This window comes from Podarcis raffonei, chromosome 13 (genome assembly GCF_027172205.1).
Source record: "Podarcis raffonei isolate rPodRaf1 chromosome 13, rPodRaf1.pri, whole genome shotgun sequence".
Lineage (NCBI taxonomy): Eukaryota > Metazoa > Chordata > Lepidosauria > Squamata > Lacertidae > Podarcis > Podarcis raffonei.
Window position 1 is genome coordinate 9,956,583 of NC_070614.1, and position 18,763 is coordinate 9,975,345.

The following is an 18,763-nucleotide window of genomic DNA, read 5'->3' on the forward strand; positions in this document are numbered from 1 at the left end:
CGACTCCTAGATCCTTTTCACATGTACTGCTCTCAAGCCAGGTGTCACCCATCTTGTATTTGTGCCTCTCATTTTTTTTGCCCAAGTGCAATACTTTACATTTCTCCCTGTTAAAATTCATCTTGTTTGTTTTGGCCCAGTTCTCTAATCTGTCAAGGTCATTTTGAAGTGTGACCCTGTCCTCTGGGGTGTTTACCTTCCACAGAAAGCCATTTCCTCTTCCGGGTGACAGGCAGCTCGTCCTTTGCCGCTTCCTGTTTGCCTTCCGCAGCATCGTGGCCTTCCTCTTCCTCCTCAGAGTACTGATTGAGCGCATCCACCAGCTCCAGGAACACAGCATCGCTGATCAGGACGGACGTCGAGAGCATTTCTGGATGGGAAAATCAGGCAAAAGGTGGATGGCATATACTCAAGCGTGGAAAAGATGCAGCTTCTCTGTCATCACAACGATGATGGTAATGTCAACGATGACACACAAATCCAGTACAGTGGTACCTCTGGTTATGTCCGTTTCATGTTACGTTCTTTCAGGTTACGTCCTGCGGAGACCCAGAAATACTGGAAAGGGTTACTTCTGGGTTTTGCCGCTCGCACAGACGTGCAAAATGGCATCACATGCATGCACAGAAGTGGCGACCCACGACCCGCGCATGCGCAGATGCACCGCTGCGGGTTGCGCTCTTTTCATGTTGCGAATGGGCCTCTGGAATGGATCCCGTTCGCAACCAGAGGTACCACTGTACGTGCAAGCAGAGTAGTGTCCGTAAGGGTGATAGACTCTTCCAAAATTGAAATGCTAAGAACTCAAGGAATCTCCCCTCCTGTCCACCAGCCACCACCACATGGCCTCTTACATCCCTGTTGAAAACTATTGCCCTCATTACCTTCCTCTCCGTGAACTTTGCCGTCGTAGTTGTTAATGAGTTCCTCAATGAAGGTTTCATCCTCCTCTTTCACCTCGTCCCCCATGTAGGGGATGTTGCACAGAACGGTTTCATCCTCCACCTGCAAACGGAGTAGACACAGCAGGTGGTTGTCCCTTGTCCACTCACCAGGAGCGCCTGCAAATGGCAGATTGCACGGCTACCTTAACGAGATCCCAGAGGGGTATTTGGTGGTCTCGCTGCATAGCCCCTCTCTTAGCACCAGAGAGCAGATCTTCCTTCATCAGTGGGAGAGGGGATCCTGAATGCAATATTCCCCTCTGCCACCCTCTGATGGCAAGGCCATGCACACCTGCTAGAGATTTATCCCTTCCTGTAGAACAGGGTTTCCCAAACTTGGGTCCTCAGCTGTTTTTGGACTACAACTTCCATCATCCCTCGCTATCTGGACCAGCGGTCAGGGATGATGGGAACTGTAGTCCAGAAACAGCTGGAGACCCAAGTTTGGGAAACACTGCTGTAGGATGTGGCGCACATGGTTCTGATCCTACCCACTCGGAAGCAGGACATTTTCAGAATTTCTGCTAATTATTTGTTGGTCTCCTGGATTACAGTGGTACCTCGGGTTACATACGCTTCAGGTTACCGACTCTGCTAACCCAGAAATAGTACCTCGGGTTAAGAACTTTGCTTCAGGATGAGAACGGAAATCGTGCTCTGGCAGCGCGGTGGCACCAGGAGTCCCCATTAGCTAAAGTGGTGCTTCAGGTTAAGAACAGTTTCAGGTTGAGAACGGACCTCCGGAACGAATTAAGTACAGTCATACCTCGGGTTGAATGTGCTTCATGTTGAGTGCGTTCGAGTTGTGCTCCGCGGCAACCCGGAAGTAACGGAGCGTGTTACTTCCGGGTTTCGCTGCTCGCACATGCGCAGGTGCTCAAAATGCTGTCACGCACATGCGCAGAAGCGGCGAAGAGCGATGCGTGTGCGCGCAGATGTGCTGTCGCTAGTTACGTTTGCTTCTGGATGCGAACGGGGCTCTGGAATGGATCCAGTTTGTATCCAGAGGTACCACTGTACTTAACCCAAGGTACCACTGTAAATAGTTTTGAGGTGGGGAGACAGCTAGACAAAGTACTTCCCCACACACCAGCACACACTCGACCATTGCAAGGTGCACAACTCACTCTTCTGGCTATCAGGCAAAGAGAAGAGACAGCCTTGATAGGTGCAGCTAGATGACGAGTGGGGGGCATTTTATAACCTTACCATCTCAACCCAGATGCAAGAAGGCAACAGGGGGAAAGAATGGAGGGGGCTCAAGAGCTGGAATGGCATGCCACCCGAGAGCTTCAGAGACTCATATTTGCCCCCAGGGATTGCTTCCTGCTGCCTCTGCACCTGGGTTTTTGTGAACCGATCGAAAAGTTTCTTACAATGTGGGAATCTGAAGCCAGGCACCTCTGCTAGCATGCCTTATCTATCTCTTCTCGCTCTGATCCTCTCTGTAGGTGGGCAGGGAAACAGCCTCACATTGAAATAATAATAATAATAATAATAATAATAATAATAATAATAATAATAATAATATAATTAATAATAATAATAGATTTTATTTATATCCCGCCCTCCCCAGCCGAAGCCGGGCTCAGAGCGGCTAACAACATTAAAATGATACAACATTCTAAAATCATTTCATTATAAAATCAGTTCAAATCAAATTAATGGCAACCATTGGGCTAGAGTTCTGTGAGGAATGCCAAAGGAGGGGGTCAGGCTGTGCCCTGGCCAAAGGCTTGGTGGAACAGCTCTGTCTTGAAAGATGTCAAGTCCCGCAGGGCCCTAGTCTCTTGTGACAGAGCCTTCCACCAGATCGGGGCCACAGCCAAAAAAGCCCCTGGCTCTGGTTGAGGCCAGCCTAACCTCCCTGTGGCCTGGGACCTCCAAGATGTTTTTGTTTGAAGACCGTAAGGTCCTCTGTGGGACATACCAGGAGAGGTGGTCCCGTAGGTACGAGGGTCCTAGGCCGTATAGGGCTTTAAATGTTAAAACCAGCGCCTTAAACCTGATCCTGTACTCCACCGGGAGCCAGTGCAGCTGGTATAGCACCGGGTGAATGTGATCCCGCAGCGAGGACCCCGTAAGGAGTTTCACCACAGCATTCTGCACCCGCTGGAGTTTCTGGGTCAGTCTCAAGGGCAGCCCCACGTAGAGCGAGTTACAATAATCCAGTGGAACTCAAGCTTCTACTGGCAGACCATTAATGGGACTTTTTTTTTATTCTGCAAATCACGCTGGACCTCCTCAGTCCCACATGGGGCAGAGTGTGAGAGATATACCACCCTTTGCAGCACCCCCCACAATATAGCCGGGCAATAGGCAAAGCAGTTCCCTTTCCCCAACTAGACGCTAAAGCCTGACTCAGGAACATTTGCTCAAAGTAAGAAGTTCTCACGCAAAACTGTTATTTGCAGCAAGGGATTCTGTATGTATGGTAACAGCTGGTCACCTACCATGAAATTCTGCTGAAGCGGGGACCAGGAATACATGATAGGCACCAAAGCCACAGTGTTCAGAGTCCGCATGAACAGGGTCTGGGTGGTCAGACTGGGGAAAATGCTCTCGACTGTGCACTGGAGTGGTGAGAAAAAAATGTTACACAGCTGACAGGTAGCAATTTATTCAGTCATCCAATGCCAAGGTAACCTCAGCTCCACTGACTCTCAATGGTTGCTCAACCCAATTGAAGGTGTTGGTTCTTAAATGCCAAGGCCCATCTCCCAGAACATTGAAAAACACCAACATACTGTACTGTAGTCACTGTGTGTGGCTCTGCTGGTGCTTCTCTTTTGACCTATAAGACCCTGCTGATGATTCCTCTGCGTTCAATCAGGCAACAAATTAAGATAATTCCATTCAGATGGGGATCTAGGGTGGGCTGTGACCTGGAATTGTGCTGCCGTATTAAAATGGGCTTGATCTTGTCTGCTGTCAAGCAATAACAGTGGCACAAGAGTTGGTTGTGACTATGCAGAGACCAAAACAAATATGGTCAGGTGCATCTATTTGTATTCCTTGGAAGGGCTTCAAGGCATGAGTCTGGGGACAAGCCCTCACTCATATTAAACCTGCTCAACTCACAAGCACAGTCTCACTACCTCTGTCCTAGAAAGGCCAGTCTCTAGCAAGAAGCGACAAGAGAACGGAGCAGGCTGAACAGAATTTCTTGACATCTGTTGTTTTGTTCAACCTCCTCTATTCTCTTTTTTTTTTTTTTTTGCATTTTAAATTTTTATTGATTTACAAATAAAAGATAAACAGAAAAAGAAAAAAAGAGAAAAACACACGTTACATATTTCACATCAAAAATTTCACATTACCGTCTCTTTTGAGACTTCCTTCAGCTTGTCCGTAAATCATTCGTGGTAATGATTAAAATTACGCATTTCCTGGCTTGTATTGACAGTATATATATCTCTCTCTTCTATTCCCTTTAGTCAATAACTCTTAATCTTTCACAATGCTTCTTTAAATCCCATTAACGTTGTTTGTCCCTCACTTATATGTTCCAGGTAATCTACATATTTTCCCCATTCCTTAATGAACTTTTGGTCTCTTAAATATCTAATCTTTCCTGTCAGTTTATCCAACTCCGCGTAATCTAATAACTTTGCTCTCCACTCGTCCACCGTTGGTATTTCCTGCTGTTTCCACTTCTGGGCTAGCATTACCCTTGCTGCTGTAACTCTATTCTCTAACAGAAATCTGTACACAAAATGGAACACTGGCAAGGAATGAGGGGCACATAGCAGGAGGTAACAGCATTCTAAAAACAATATTCCTCTCTTTATCATCTAGGTCTCGAAGAGACTGTTGTAACTTCCTTTTGCATCATCACTGGGTACAGCTGAGCAGAAGGGACTGCAACTAGCCAGCAGGAGGAACTGGAGTACAACTAAGCAGGAAAGCCTTCATACTATTGAAAGCAAACCATTCTATCCAAACCCATTTCTGCATGTTTCCCTGGTTTTGTAAAGGTTAGCATTTTTTATTGAAAGTTCAGACCGGGATTCTCCATGGGACAATACTTTGCATGAGCTGGTCTAAGCCACACTACTTAAGCTTTTCAAAAGCGCTTCTCCAATTCATTATGAATAAATTGTGAACCTGAGATGTAGAACCTGTGGCCCTCCAGATGTTGATCAGCTCCTGTCACCACTGCCAATGGTCAGGGTTGATGAGGATTGGAGGCCAACATTACAAACCCTGCTTTATAATATGGCATTGCAGAACACAAAAAGGTAGAGATATCTTGGTATGTGGATACAAATCCTAGGGGAGGAGGCACAGAGGGTCACAACATGGCAGACTGGCACATCCACAGAACCCAACAGCTGCCTCCTCAACATACCTGTTTGAGAAAAGGATGCCCTCCAACCAGCTTCATTGATTGAATAGGTTGAACTCTAAGCTTCTTCCAGTCTTCGTTCAGAATGTTTATCTTCTCCTGAACCTTTGCATAGTTAGACACAAACAGCGCCTAGAGGAAAAGAAGATGATTGATTGCCAACCTCGCCCTTAAGAAGTTTCCAAATCCTTTTGCCACTGGGGAAGAAGGTGCTCCATGGAGACTGCTTGAACTTAGCTAGCAGGAAGTTGCTGTTAAGCCTGCATCCCTGATAAAGGGACGATTAACGATCTTATGCAGGTTGGCAGAATTTCAAAGATGAAATCCACACAATTTTTATGCTGGTTCAGCGGAGAGCAATCTCTCCCACATAACAGCCTGTAATGACACCTGCTTGCCTTCGGTCTCAAATATGTCACCATATCTTTTCTATCAACTGAGAGACCTCCTTGCTCTCTCACATATTAATAAGTGAGTTCTGGTTTTCCTTAGTTAATAATTTTAAGATTTTTAAAAAGGGATTCATTACCCTCATGGCTCTTTACCTTGGCTCCCATGTTTGCTTGCAGTCTCTTGAGCTGCCTAAGGCGCATATATTCTGACTTGACCTTCCTTTTCCAATAATGGATGCATTTTGACGTTGGTACGGCTGGAATCTCCATTTTCCTGGGGGCGAGGGGAGACAAGAAGGAGCATATGAGCTATGTGAACAGTAAATGTAACCAGAGTTGTTGTTGTTGCTAATATTATCGGCAACAAATCTCTTTCTCAAGAAAATCTGCATCCCTCTGTTCTGTATCATTCATGCAAATTGATATATTTACTTGTTCTACATAGCTATTAGCCCCGGGAAAGTAGGAAACCTATGGCAAAGGAAGCAGGAAATTCTGAGCAGCTGATATTCCACTCGCCATTACCTCTGGTTCTTGTTATTTCACTATACATTGCTCCCGCTTTTTGGCTTCTCTTCACACCAGTCCTCTTTCTTTATAATAAAAGCTTGCATTCTCAAGATGCTGAACTGCACCCAGTAAGAGCTTTCGTTTGGTGCAGTTGCAAAACTCTAATCATAAAGTGGACGGGCCCTTAGAAATTCAATTAATACAGCACCATCACTACCAACACTTCTGCAATAACTTAAGAACTGCAATGGCTGAAGTATGTGGGGATTTCAGGATGCAATAAAAAGGATATAATTAGAGTTTTGAAGGCAACAAGTGCTTGTGATTAACAACTAGTTGAAGAGGATGGCATGACTCTTCCTTCTCAAACAGCTGAACTATGAACTCATAGAGTGCAGAAGCCACAGCAGAGAGCAGGCAGAACCTGCTATAGATCTAGACATAGTTCCCTACTCCAGTGAAGAGCCAGCCACAATCTCTTTTTCTTTTTTCTTTCACTAGGAAGAATAGGGCAAACGCAAAAGACCCTTTCATCTCTCCTCATTCAACAGAACAGAGGAAACCTTGTAGAGCAGCTATTATTACTCCCTCCTTCGGCAATCTTCACAGAACTTTAGCCTAATGGTTGCCATCAATTTGAGTTGAATTAATTTTAATGAAATGATTTTAGAATGTTGTATTATTTTATCGTTGTTAGCTGCCCTGAGCCCGGCTTTGGCTGGGGAGGGCGGGATATAAATAATAATAATAATAATAATAATAATAATTATTATTATTATTATTATTATTATTATTATTATTATTATTATTCTCCAGCCGTGCTGGCTGGGGCTGCTCCAAAATACCTAGATGGCACCACATTTGGGAAGGCTGTTGTACACATACCTGGGCGTTTTCAGGTGCTTCCATCAGCACCATTTACAGTGGTGCCTCGCAAGACGAACGCCTCGCAAAACGAAAAACTCGCAAGACGAAAGAGTTTTCCGTTTTGGAGGTGCTTCGCAAAACAAATTTCCCTATGGGCTTGCTTCACAAGAAGAAAGCCCATAGGGAAATCCCCGCCGGCCTTCAGAAGAGGTCCTGGACCTCTTCTGAAGGCCGGCGGGGGGCCAAAGTCTTTGCTCCCCCCCCCCCGCCTACCTTCCCGGGATAGCGGAGAAGCGCAGTGCGTTTCTCCGCTATCCCGACGGCTTTTGAAGGCAGGCGGGGGGGAGCAAAGACTTTGGCCCCCCGCCGGCCTTCAGAAGAGGTCCTGGACCTCTTCTGAAGGCCGGCGGGGGGCCAAAGTCTTTGCTTCCCCCCGCCTGCCTTCCCGGGACAGCGGAGACTTCTCCGCTGTCCCGGGCGATCTGAAAATGCTGGCGGGCGGCAGCGAATCATTCGCTGCCGCCCGCCAGCATTTCAAAAGCCCCCGGGACAGCGGAGAAGTCTCCGCTGTCCTGGGGGCTTTTAAAATGCTGGCAGTCGGGAGGAAAGCCCTCCTGTCCCCGGAGCTTGCGGGGTGGGAGGTGGGGAGAAGGGCTTTTCTTCCCACCGCCAGCCTTCAGAACAGCCTTCTGAAGGCTGGCGGTGGGAAGAAAAGCCCTTGTCCCCCCCCCCCCCCGCAGCCTTCAGAAGAGGTCGGGGGACAGACTGTCCCCGGACCTGGTCTGAAGGCGGTTTCCATAGGAACGCATTGATTGATTTTCAATGCATTCCTATGGGAAACCGTGCTTCGCAAGACGAAAAACTCGCAAGAAGAAAAAACTTACGGAACGAATTAATTTCGTCTTGCGAGGCACCACTGTATGTCAGAAAGCACAGAAACCTGCCTAGATCAACACCTGAACAAGTGTTGAAAATAAAGGGGTGGAGGAAGAAGCGACGAAGCCTCGCCTATTGCCCACAAATTCCTCACACAGCAGCCAGGAAAAGCACCACACAAAAACAAAAAAATCTGAGCTTTTTCACGCCCATTTCTTTTTCCACACATGCCTTTGCCAAAGGCCAGGAAGCCGGGGAGAGAAGGCTAAAAAGTGCAAAGCTTTGGGAGCATTCACAGGCATGGGAGATGCAAAGGGCCGTCCCTCCCCACCACGGCCAGCCCCAATGAAACCCTGACACCTTATGGAAAGATGTCCTGAAACCCCCTAGCTCAACCCCAGCCCTTTTTGCACCTCCTTATGGGAAAATGTCCCTGACACCCCTTCCTCCTTCTTGCACCCCCTTATGGGAAGATGTCCCTGACACCCCCACCCCTTTTTGCACCCCCTTTTGGGAAGATGTCCCTGACACCCCCAGCCCAACCCCCACCCCTTCATGCACCCCCTTATGGGAAGAATTCCCTGACACCCCTTCCTCCTTCTTGCACCCCCTTATCTGAAGATGTCCCTGACACCCCCACCCCTTTTTACACCCCCTTATGGGAAAATGTCACTGACACCCCCACCCCTTTTTGCACCCCCTTGTGGGAAAATGTCCCTGACACCCCTCAACCCTTTTTGCACCCCCTTATGGGAAAATGTCCCTGACACCCCCAAGCCTTTTTTCACCCCCTTATGGGAAAATGTCCCTGACACCCCTCAACCCTTTTTGCACCCCCTTATGGGAAAATGTCCCTGACACCCCCACCCCTTTTTGCACCCCCTTATGGGAAAATGTCCCTGACACCCCCACCCCTTTTTGCACCCTCTTATGGGAAACTGTCCCTGACACCCCCACCCCTTTTTGCACCCCCTTATGGGAAAATGTCCCTGACACCCCTCAACCCTTTTTGCACCCCCTTATGGGAAAATGTCCCTGACACCCCTCAACCCTTTTTGCACCCCTTTATGGGAAGATGTCCCTGACACCCCTCAACCCTTTTTGCACCCTCTTATGGGAAAATGTCCCTGACACCCCTACCCCTTTTTGCACCCCTTTATGGGAAGATGTCCCTGACACCCCTCAACCCTTTTTGCACCCCCTTATGGGAAAATGTCCCTGACACCCCTCAACCCTTTTTGCACCCCCTTATGGGAAAATGTCCCTGACACCCCTCAACCCTTTTTGCACCCCCTTATGGGAAATTGTCCCTGACACCCCTCAACCCTTTTTGCACCCCCTTGTGGGAAGATGTCCCTGACACCCCTCAACCCTTTTTGCACCCCCTTATGGGAAAATGTCCCTGACACCCCTCAACCCTTTTTGCACCCCCTTATGGGAAAATGTCCCTGACACCCCTCAACCCTTTTTGCACCCCCTTATGGGAAGATGTCCCTGACACCCCTCAACCATTTTTGCACCCCCTTATGGGAAAATGTCCCTGACAACCCTCAAACCTTTTTGCACCCCCTTATGGGAAAATGTCCCTGACACCCCTCAACCCTTTTTGCACCCCCTTATGGGAAAATGTCCCTGACACCCCTCAACCCTTTTTGCACCCCCTTGTGGGAAGATGTCCCTGACACCCCTACCCCTTTTTGCACCCCTTTATGGGAAGATGTCCCTGACACCCCTCAACCCTTTTTGCACCCCCTTATGGGAAAATGTCCCTGACACCCCTCAACCCTTTTTGCACCCCTTTATGGGAAAATGTCCCTGACACCCCTCAACCCTTTTTGCACCCCCTTGTGGGAAAATGTCCCTGACACCACTACCTCCTTTTTGCACCCCCTTATCGGAAGATGTCCCTGACACCCCCACCCCTTTTTGCACCCCCTTATGGGAAAATGTCCCTGACACCCCCACCCCTTTTTGCACCCCCTTGTGGGAAAATGTCCCTGACACCCCTCACCCCTTTTTGCACCCCGTTATGGGAAGATGGTCCCTGACACCCCTCAACCCTTTTTGCACCCCCTTATGGGAAAATGTCCCTGACACCCCCACCCCTTTTTGCACCCCCTTATGGGAAAATGTCCCTGACACCCCCACCCCTTTTTACACCCCCTTATGGGAAAATGTCCCTGACACCCCTCAACCCTTTTTGCACCCCCTTATGGGAAAATGTCCCTGACACCCCTCACCCCTTTTTGCACCCCCTTGTGGGAAAATGTCCGACACCCCTCAACCCTTTTTGCACCCCCTTATGGGAAAATGTCCCTGACACCTCCACCCCTTTTTGCACCCCCTTGTGGGAAAATGTCCCTGACACCCCTCAACCCTTTTTGCACCCCCTTATGGGAAAATGTCCCTGACACCCCCACCCCTTTTTGCACCCCCTTATGGAAAAATGTCCCTGACACCCCCACCCCTTTTTGCACCCCCTTATGGGAAAATGTCCCTGACACCACTACCTCCTTTTTGCACCCCCTTGTGGGAAAATGTCCCTGACACCCCTCAACCCTTTTTGCACCCCCTTGTGGGAAAATGTCCCTGACACCCCCACCCCTTTTTGCACCCCCTTGTGGGAAAATGTCCCTGACACCCCTCAACCCTTTTTGCACCCCCGTATGGGAAAATGTCCCTGACACCCCTCAACCCTTTTTGCACCCCCTTGTGGGAAGATGTCCCTGACACCCCTCAACCCTTTTTGCACCCCCTTATGGGAAAATGTCCCTGACACCCCCACTCCTTTTTGCACCCCCTTGTGGGAAGATGTCCCTGACACCCCCACCCCTTTTTGCACCCCCTTGTGGGAAAATGTCCCTGACACCCCTCAACCCTTCTTGCACCCCCTTATGGGAAAATGTCCCTGACACCCCTCAACTCTTCTTGCACCCCCTTATGGGAAAATGTCCCTGACACCCCCACCCCTTTTTGCACCCCCTTATGGGAAAATGTCCCTGACACCCCTCTACCCTTTTTGCACCCCCTTATGGGAAAATGTCCCTGACACCCCCACCCCTTTTTGCACCCCCTTATGGGAAAATGTCCCTGACACCCCTCAACCCTTTTTGCACCCCCTTATGGGAAAATGTCCCTGACACCCCTCAACCCTTTTTTCACCCCCTTATGGGAAAATGTCCCTGACACCCCTCAACCCTTTTTGCACCCCCTTATGGGAAAATGTCCCTGACACCCCTCACCCCTTTTTGCACCCCCTTGTGGGAAAATGTCCCTGACACCACTACCTCCTTTTTGCACCCCCTTGTGGGAAAATGTCCCTGACACCCCCACCCCTTTTTGCACCCCCTTATGGGAAGATGTCCCTGACACCCCCACCCCTTTTTGCACCCCCTTTGTGGGAAAATGTCCCTGACACCCCCACCCCTTTTTGCACCCCCTTATGGGAAAATGTCCCTGACACCCCCACCCCTTTTTACACCCCCTTATGGGAAAATGTCCCTGACACCCCTCAACCCTTTTTGCACCCCCTTATGGGAAAATGTCCCTGACACCCCTCAACCCTTTTTGCACCCCCTTATGGGAAAATGTCCCTGACACCTCCACCCCTTTTTGCACCCCCTTATGGGAAAATGTCCCTGACACCCCCACCCCTTTTTGCACCCCCTTATGGAAAAATGTCCCTGACACCCCCACCCCTTTTTGCACCCCCTTATGGGAAAATGTCCCTGACACCACTACCTCCTTTTTGCACCCCCTTGTGGGAAAATGTCCCTGACACCCCTCAACCCTTTTTGCACCCCCTTGTGGGAAAATGTCCCTGACACCCCCACCCCTTTTTGCACCCCCTTGTGGGAAAATGTCCCTGACACCCCTCAACCCTTTTTGCACCCCCGTATGGGAAAATGTCCCTGACACCCCTCAACCCTTTTTGCACCCCTTTATGGGTAGATGTCCCTGACACCCCCACCCCTTTTTGCACCCCCTTATGGGAAAATGTCCCTGACACCCCTCTACCCTTTTTGCACCCCCTTATGGGAAAATGTCCCTGACACCCCCACCCCTTTTTGCACCCCCTTATGGGAAAATGTCCCTGACACCCCCACCCCTTTTTGCACCCCCTTATGGGAAAATGTCCCTGACACCCCTCAACCCTTTTTGCACTCCCTTATGGGAAAATGTCCCTGACACCCCTCAACCCTTTTTGCACCCCTTTATGGGAAGATGTCCCTGACACCCCTCAACCCTTTTTGCACCCTCTTATGGGAAAATGTCCCTGACACCCCTACCCCTTTTTGCACCCCCTTGTGGGAAAATGTCCCTGACACCCCACCCCTTTTTGCACCCCCTTATGGGAAAATGTCCCTGACACCCCTCAACCCTTTTTGCACCCCCTTATGGGAAAATGTCCCTGACACCCCTCAACCCTTTTTGCACCCCCTTATGGGAAAATGTCCCTGACACCCCCACCCCTTTTTGCACCCCCTTATGGGAAGATGTCCCTGACACCCCCACCCCTTTTTGCACCCCCCTATGGGAAAATGTCCCTGACACCCCTCAACCCTTTTTGCACCCCCTTATGGGAAAATGTCCCTGACACCCCTCAACCCTTTTTGCACCCCCTTATGGGAAAATGTCCCTGACACCCCTCAAGCCTTTTTGCACCCCCTTATGGGAAAATGTCCCTGACACCCCTCAACCCTTTTTGCACCCCCTTATGGGAAAATGTCCCTGACACCCCTCAACCCTTTTTGCACCCCCTTATGGGAAGATGTCCCTGACACCCCTCAACCCTTTTTGCACCCCCTTGTGGGAAAATGTCCCTGACACCCCTCAACCCTTTTTGCACCCCCTTGTGGGAAAATGTCCCTGACACCCCTCAACCCTTTTTGCACCCCCTTGTGGGAAAATGTCCCTGACACCCCCACCCCTTTTTGCACCCCCTTATGGAAAAATGTCCCTGTCACCCCCACTCCTTTTTGCACCCCCTTATGGGAAAATGTCCCTGACACCCCTCAACCCTTTTTGCACCCCCTTGTGGGAAAATGTCCCTGACACCCCACCCCTTTTTGCACCCCCTTATGGGAAGATGTCCCTGACACCCCCCACCCCTTTTTGCACCCCCTTATGGGAAAATGTCCCTGACACCCCTCAACCATTTTTGCACCCCCTTATGGGAAAATGTCCCTGACACCCCCACCCCTTTTTGCACCCCCTTATGGGAAAATGTCCCTGACACCCCCACCCCTTTTTGCACCCCCTTATGGGAAAATGTCCCTGACACCCCCACCCCTTTTTGCACCCCCTTATGGGAAAATGTCCCTGACACCCCTCAACACTTTTTGCACCCCCTTGTGGGAAAATGTCCCTGACACCTCTCAACCCTTTTTGCACCCCCTTATGGGAAAATGGTCCCTGACACCCTTCAACCCTTTTTGCACCCCCTTATGGGAAGATGTCCCTGACACCCCTCAACCCTTTTTGCACCCCCTTATGGGAAAATGTCCCTGACACCGCTCAACCCTTTTTGCACCCCCTTATGGGAAAATGGTCCCTGACACCCTTCAACCCTTTTTGCACCCCCTTATGGGAAGATGTCCCTGACACCCCCACCCCTTTTTGCACCCCCTTATGGGAAAATGTCCCTGACACCCCTACCTCCTTTTTGCACCCCCTTATGGGAAAATGTCCCTGACACCCCTCAACCCTTTTTGCACCCCTTTATGGGAAGATGTCCCTGACACCCCCACCCCTTTTTGCACCCCCTTATGGAAAAATGTCCCTGACACCCCCACCCCTTTTTGCACCCCCTTATGGAAAAATGTCCCTGACACCCCCACCCCTTTTTGCACCCCCTTATGGGAAAATGTCCCTGACACCCCCACCCCTTTTTGCACCCCTTTATGGGAAAATGTCCCTGACACCCCCAGCCCTTTTTGCATCCCCTTATGGGAAAATGTCCCTGACACCCCTCAACCCTTTTTGCACCCCCTTATGGGAAAATGTCCCTGACACCACTACCTCCTTTTTGCACCCCCTTATGGGAAAATGTCCCTGACACCCCTCAACCCTTTTTGCACCCCCTTATGGGAAAATGTCCCTGACACCCCTCAACCCTTTTTGCACCCCCTTATGGGAAAATGTCCCTGACACCCCTCAACCCTTTTTGCACCCCCTTATGGGAAAATGTCCCTGACACCCCTCAACCCTTTTTGCACCCCCTTATGGTTAGATGTCCCTGACACCCCTCAACCCTTTTTGCACCCCCTTATGGGAAGATGTCCCTGACACCCCTCAACCCTTTTTGCACCCCCTTGTGGGAAAATGTCCCTGACACCCCTCAACCCTTTTTGCACCCCCTTGTGGGAAAATGTCCCTGACACCCCTCAACCCTTTTTGCACCCCCTTGTGGGAAAATGTCCCTGACACCCCCAGCCCTTTTTGCAGCCCCTTATGGGAAAATGTCCCTGACACCCCCACCCCTTTTTGCACCCCCTTATGGGAAGATGTCCCTGACACCCCCACCCCTTTTTGCACCCCCCTATGGGAAAATGTCCCTGACACCCCTCAACCCTTTTTGCACCCCCTTATGGGAAAATGTCCCTGACACCCCTCAACCCTTTTTGCACCCCCTTATGGGAAAATGTCCCTGACACCCCTCAAGCCTTTTTGCACCCCCTTATGGGAAAATGTCCCTGACACCCCTCAACCCTTTTTGCACCCCCTTATGGGAAAATGTCCCTGACACCCCTCAACCCTTTTTGCACCCCCTTATGGGAAGATGTCCCTGACACCCCTCAACCCTTTTTGCACCCCCTTGTGGGAAAATGTCCCTGACACCCCTCAACCCTTTTTGCACCCCCTTGTGGGAAAATGTCCCTGACACCCCTCAACCCTTTTTGCACCCCCTTATGGGAAGATGTCCCTCTTACCCCCAGCCCAACCCCCACCCCTTCATGCACCCCCCCCGCCACAAATACATATTTTCAGGGGGGTCGCTCTCCCCTCCGCTCCCTCCTACCCCGGAAAACCGTTTCCCCACACCCTTCCCCGCCATTTCTGAGGAGGGGGCACCCCAAATTGCCAGTGCTCCCCCCCCACCTCAAAGGTCCTTACTGCATAGGCGTGGCGGACCCCCCTTTTATTCCTCAACCCACCCCAGAGCCCCCCCCTCGAGGCCCCCCCGTCACTCACTCCACAGACATCGCACTCAGGTGACCTACAGAGACCACAGAAGCAAACACCCCCCCCTCCTCCGCCGCCTTCCGATGCGCGCATGCGCGGGGAATCGCGTCACCGCTTCCTCCTCTCCGGCTCCCCGACGCGGCCCAATTCCCGCAAAGCCACGCCCCCTTTGCCGCAGAGACCCATAGACTCTCAAGGGTAGAGGTGGCGCGTCGGGGGCGGATTCCGGGATCCGTAGTCGTTTCCTCTCGTGCGGTGAATTAAGTGGACATTGGCAATTGGGGGGGGGGCGACACGTTTGTCTGTCTGTCTGTTTTCAAAGTTTTTAGCGGGGCTGCGTCTGGGTAGCAGGTATCCCCCCTTCCCCCCCCCAGATAAAAAAACAGAGCAGCGAAGTAAGACATTTTTAAATGTGTGTATAATTTTTATTCTTTATATTTATTATTTATTAAATATTAAATATTATTCCGTTTTACGATTTAAAACATTCATTTAAACAACCTTAAAATGTCAATGACTTCCCTTCTTCCCTTTCCACGGTTCAATTTGCATATCATAAATCCTTGCATATTTTACATAAACTGTACCATTCAGTATTCCGTTATTACATCCATCAAAACTTGTTTACACTGTTGAATTTATCTGAATGCTGCTCACGTTTTCATGTATACACATTCCCCCCCCCCATATATTCATTAAACGTTTTCCAATCTTCTCTAATCTTTTGTTCTTCTTGTTCTCTTATTCTATATGTTAGGTGTTATGTACTGAAGTTCTCACCCTGGGCCAGCAGGGGGATACTATAGATAGTTTTCACTCAGGTCCACATATGCAAATAAGGGATCGAAAGTGACGTTCAGTGATTGGATAGTTACAGAAAATGGTTACCGTTGCGTTCTAGTGGAGCTCTATATAAGCAGGCTGGCTGAACCCTTCAGTTCAGTTCAGTTCTGTTCTGGCCTGTGAATAAACAAGAGCTGTTTGAAGAATCGCTGTGTCGTCTGATATGTTCACCTACAATTTAACATCAGGTGCGCAAGCTGCGCATATTGCATCAGTTTACAGTAGTTGGGAAGAAGTCAGACGTTCTCATCCCCTCCTCTAATTAAAGGCGTTATTTAGAAAAAGGATGGTTTTGAAAGAATTAAGGGTTTAAAAGGGCAACGCCTCCACATGCCCGTCAATGCGTCCCACATGGTTTATGCGTGCGACACGGTTTTGGAGCTGAGTTGGTTTAATATTTGCACCTCCACTTTTCCAACAGCGATTGCTGAGCAGGAACAGTAATAATAAAAAATTGCCATCGCTATAATATCAAACGCAACAGCCTATGTAGCAAACAACAAGAAGAAATCCATCAATACAATTCAACAAAGTCATAGTTAACTCATAGCATGGCCAGAATACTGTCTAATTTCAGCCAGAAGGAGGGGAATTTACAAGATGAGGAGTGTTTTACAGGAGGGATTTTCGACTGGAAAAAGCAAACCAGTCCACACTCCCAGCACTCTGCAATATCAGCAACAGAATGTATAGTACAAGGTTGTTTTGCACAGCTCTGTAAACGACACCTGCTCGTGCTATTTTATTTTATTTTGTTGTTTTTAAAGGCACACTACTCCATAAACAACAAATCACAAGAAATAAAATCCAAATTGGAAAGAGTATAAACAACCCTGCTGTTTTGTGTTTGGGTACGGAGACGCCGGTGCAATAATAAAAGCCTGGATTTCTCCGATTTCTATTGGCAGCTCCCAGTTCTTTCCTCCTTTTTCGACAGTTTTCAGTTATGCCTTAACATTTCTCTGATGAAAATAGGGATGTCCTATTCCATAATAGGGATATCCTATTCTACCACCACCACCATCATTTTATCATTTATACCCCACCCATCTGACTGAGTTGCCCCAGCCACTCTGAGCAGCTTCCAACATCTATAAAAACATAATAAAACATTGAACACTAAAAAAAAAAAACCTGCCCTATACAGGGCTATATTCAGGCCAGGTCTTCCTGTCATATACCTGCTGGGACTGACAAGGCATCTGACCATCACCTGAATCTCATAGCTCTCCTGACGAGTGCTTTGGTCTGCCCACCAGATACCAGGCACTCTACTATTCAAATTAGGCCCCAGTGTTTTTGTTACAATCCCCTTCTCAATTAGGTAATCAATTTTAATCTAGAATTTAAATTCTCAAAACTTTCTTATCAGATTATCAGATGTCTTCTAAAGCTTGTAGAGTTACTTATTTCCTTAGTTCGCGGGTTGCATAACTCCATACCTTCCAACATTTCTCTGATGAAGATACGGATAGCCTAAGGAAGAGCGGGACATTCTGGTATCAAATCAGAAACTGGTACAGCTTCTGTAAATCTGGGACTGTCCCTGGAAATTGGGGACACTTGGAGGGTCTGCCTTAGGGTTTACCAGCTTCTGTGTGGGACTGGAATTGAGTAACCAATATCTGATAGTCAGGACAATTCCTCGGGTTGGGACTGGTCATGGTGGCAGTAGCATGGGCTATGTGTTATTTGGGAGGGGGCTACCTCAGACTTTTCAGAGTGAGACATGTTCACGGTGCGGCAAGCTTTTGTGTTCCACAGAATCTTTCAGGCAGGAGTAGGGAGGGTGAAGAGAAGCAAGTCTAAAATATAAATACAGTGGTACCTCGGGTTAAGTACTTAATTTGTTCCGGAGGTCCGTACTTAACCTGAAACTGTTCTTAACCTGAAGCACCACTTTAGCTAATGGGGCCTCCTGCTGCCGCCGCGCGGCCGGAGCCCGGTTTCTGTTCTTATCCTGAAGCAAAGTTCTTAACCTGAAGCACTATTTCTAGGTTAGCGGAGTGTGTAACCTTAAGCGTATGTAACCTGAAGCGTATGTAACCCGAGGTACCACTGTACTGTGGGAAATGGCTATATATAATCACTTTGCCTTATTCCCAGAAAATGGCTGTACTTGCCGACCTTACCTCTACACTGCCTCCAGAACTGATCTTTTGTGGTTGGTCTCACCCTTGGAAGATGAGGTGATCATAACATGAGGTCACCTTAGAACTTATACACAATATAGAACACAATTTTCTATCCTAATGAAGGGGGGAGCGGTAAGGTGAATCATTCCCTTCTTATGAAGACCACCACGATTGGATTTTGTTTTTCAAAAAAAAAAAAAAATTCAAAAGTTACAATACAGTTGAAATGCAATGCATTGAAAGACCACTATTGTTCTTTACCAAACTCACATTGTTTCAAAATGTGCCTCTGGTGAGAACAACGATATCACTCATTGCTGCATACACATCCCAACAGGGAAAACTTTCACATAGTCTCTGACACTTCAGAAACTTGAACCACCATTTGTTTTGGCACTGGGACTTGGCTATTTTGAGTTTTTGCTGGAAAACAGCCAAGCAACTCCCCTCTTGAAGTTTGTATATCTCTCATAGGGCTGAAGGGAAATCCTTTGCCAATACCTCTCTCCCCTGTTTTGTTTATAGAATTGGTCTTATCTTACTGGCTTCAAAACTATGTTTTCCTTCTCATTGGTTCCATATACCTGAGCATAGGGGTAACTGATACATTTTCAGCATGCTGCTGGCTTCGTAGCTAGAGAGCAGGGCCATCTTAACCCGAGG

The 18,763-nt window shown here is 48.8% G+C and overlaps 1 protein-coding gene across 6 annotated transcripts in view; it reads right to left on the reverse strand.

The window, feature by feature from the left end:
- The window catches only part of EZH1 (enhancer of zeste 1 polycomb repressive complex 2 subunit), a 258,699-nt gene that overhangs the window by 17,593 nt on the left and 222,343 nt on the right, over positions 1-18,763 (reverse strand). For 4 of the 6 annotated variants that reach the window (XR_008327290.1, XM_053361928.1, XM_053361927.1 and 1 more), the window contains exons 2-7: positions 15,132-15,184; positions 5,838-5,958; positions 5,296-5,424; positions 3,398-3,517; positions 885-1,005; positions 197-370 (exon numbers count right to left, since the gene is read on the reverse strand). Coding sequence is in view for 5 of the 6 variants with exons in the window: in XM_053361928.1 (XP_053217903.1) it covers positions 197-370; positions 885-1,005; positions 3,398-3,517; positions 5,296-5,424; positions 5,838-5,958; positions 15,132-15,142 (676 nt within the window). In the remaining variant the exon portion in view is untranslated. Of the gene's footprint in view, positions 1-196; positions 371-884; positions 1,006-3,397; positions 3,518-5,295; positions 5,425-5,837; positions 5,959-15,131; positions 15,185-18,763 lie in introns of those variants that run through there. The other 2 variants (XM_053361926.1, XM_053361924.1) reach the window with 2 other exon arrangements.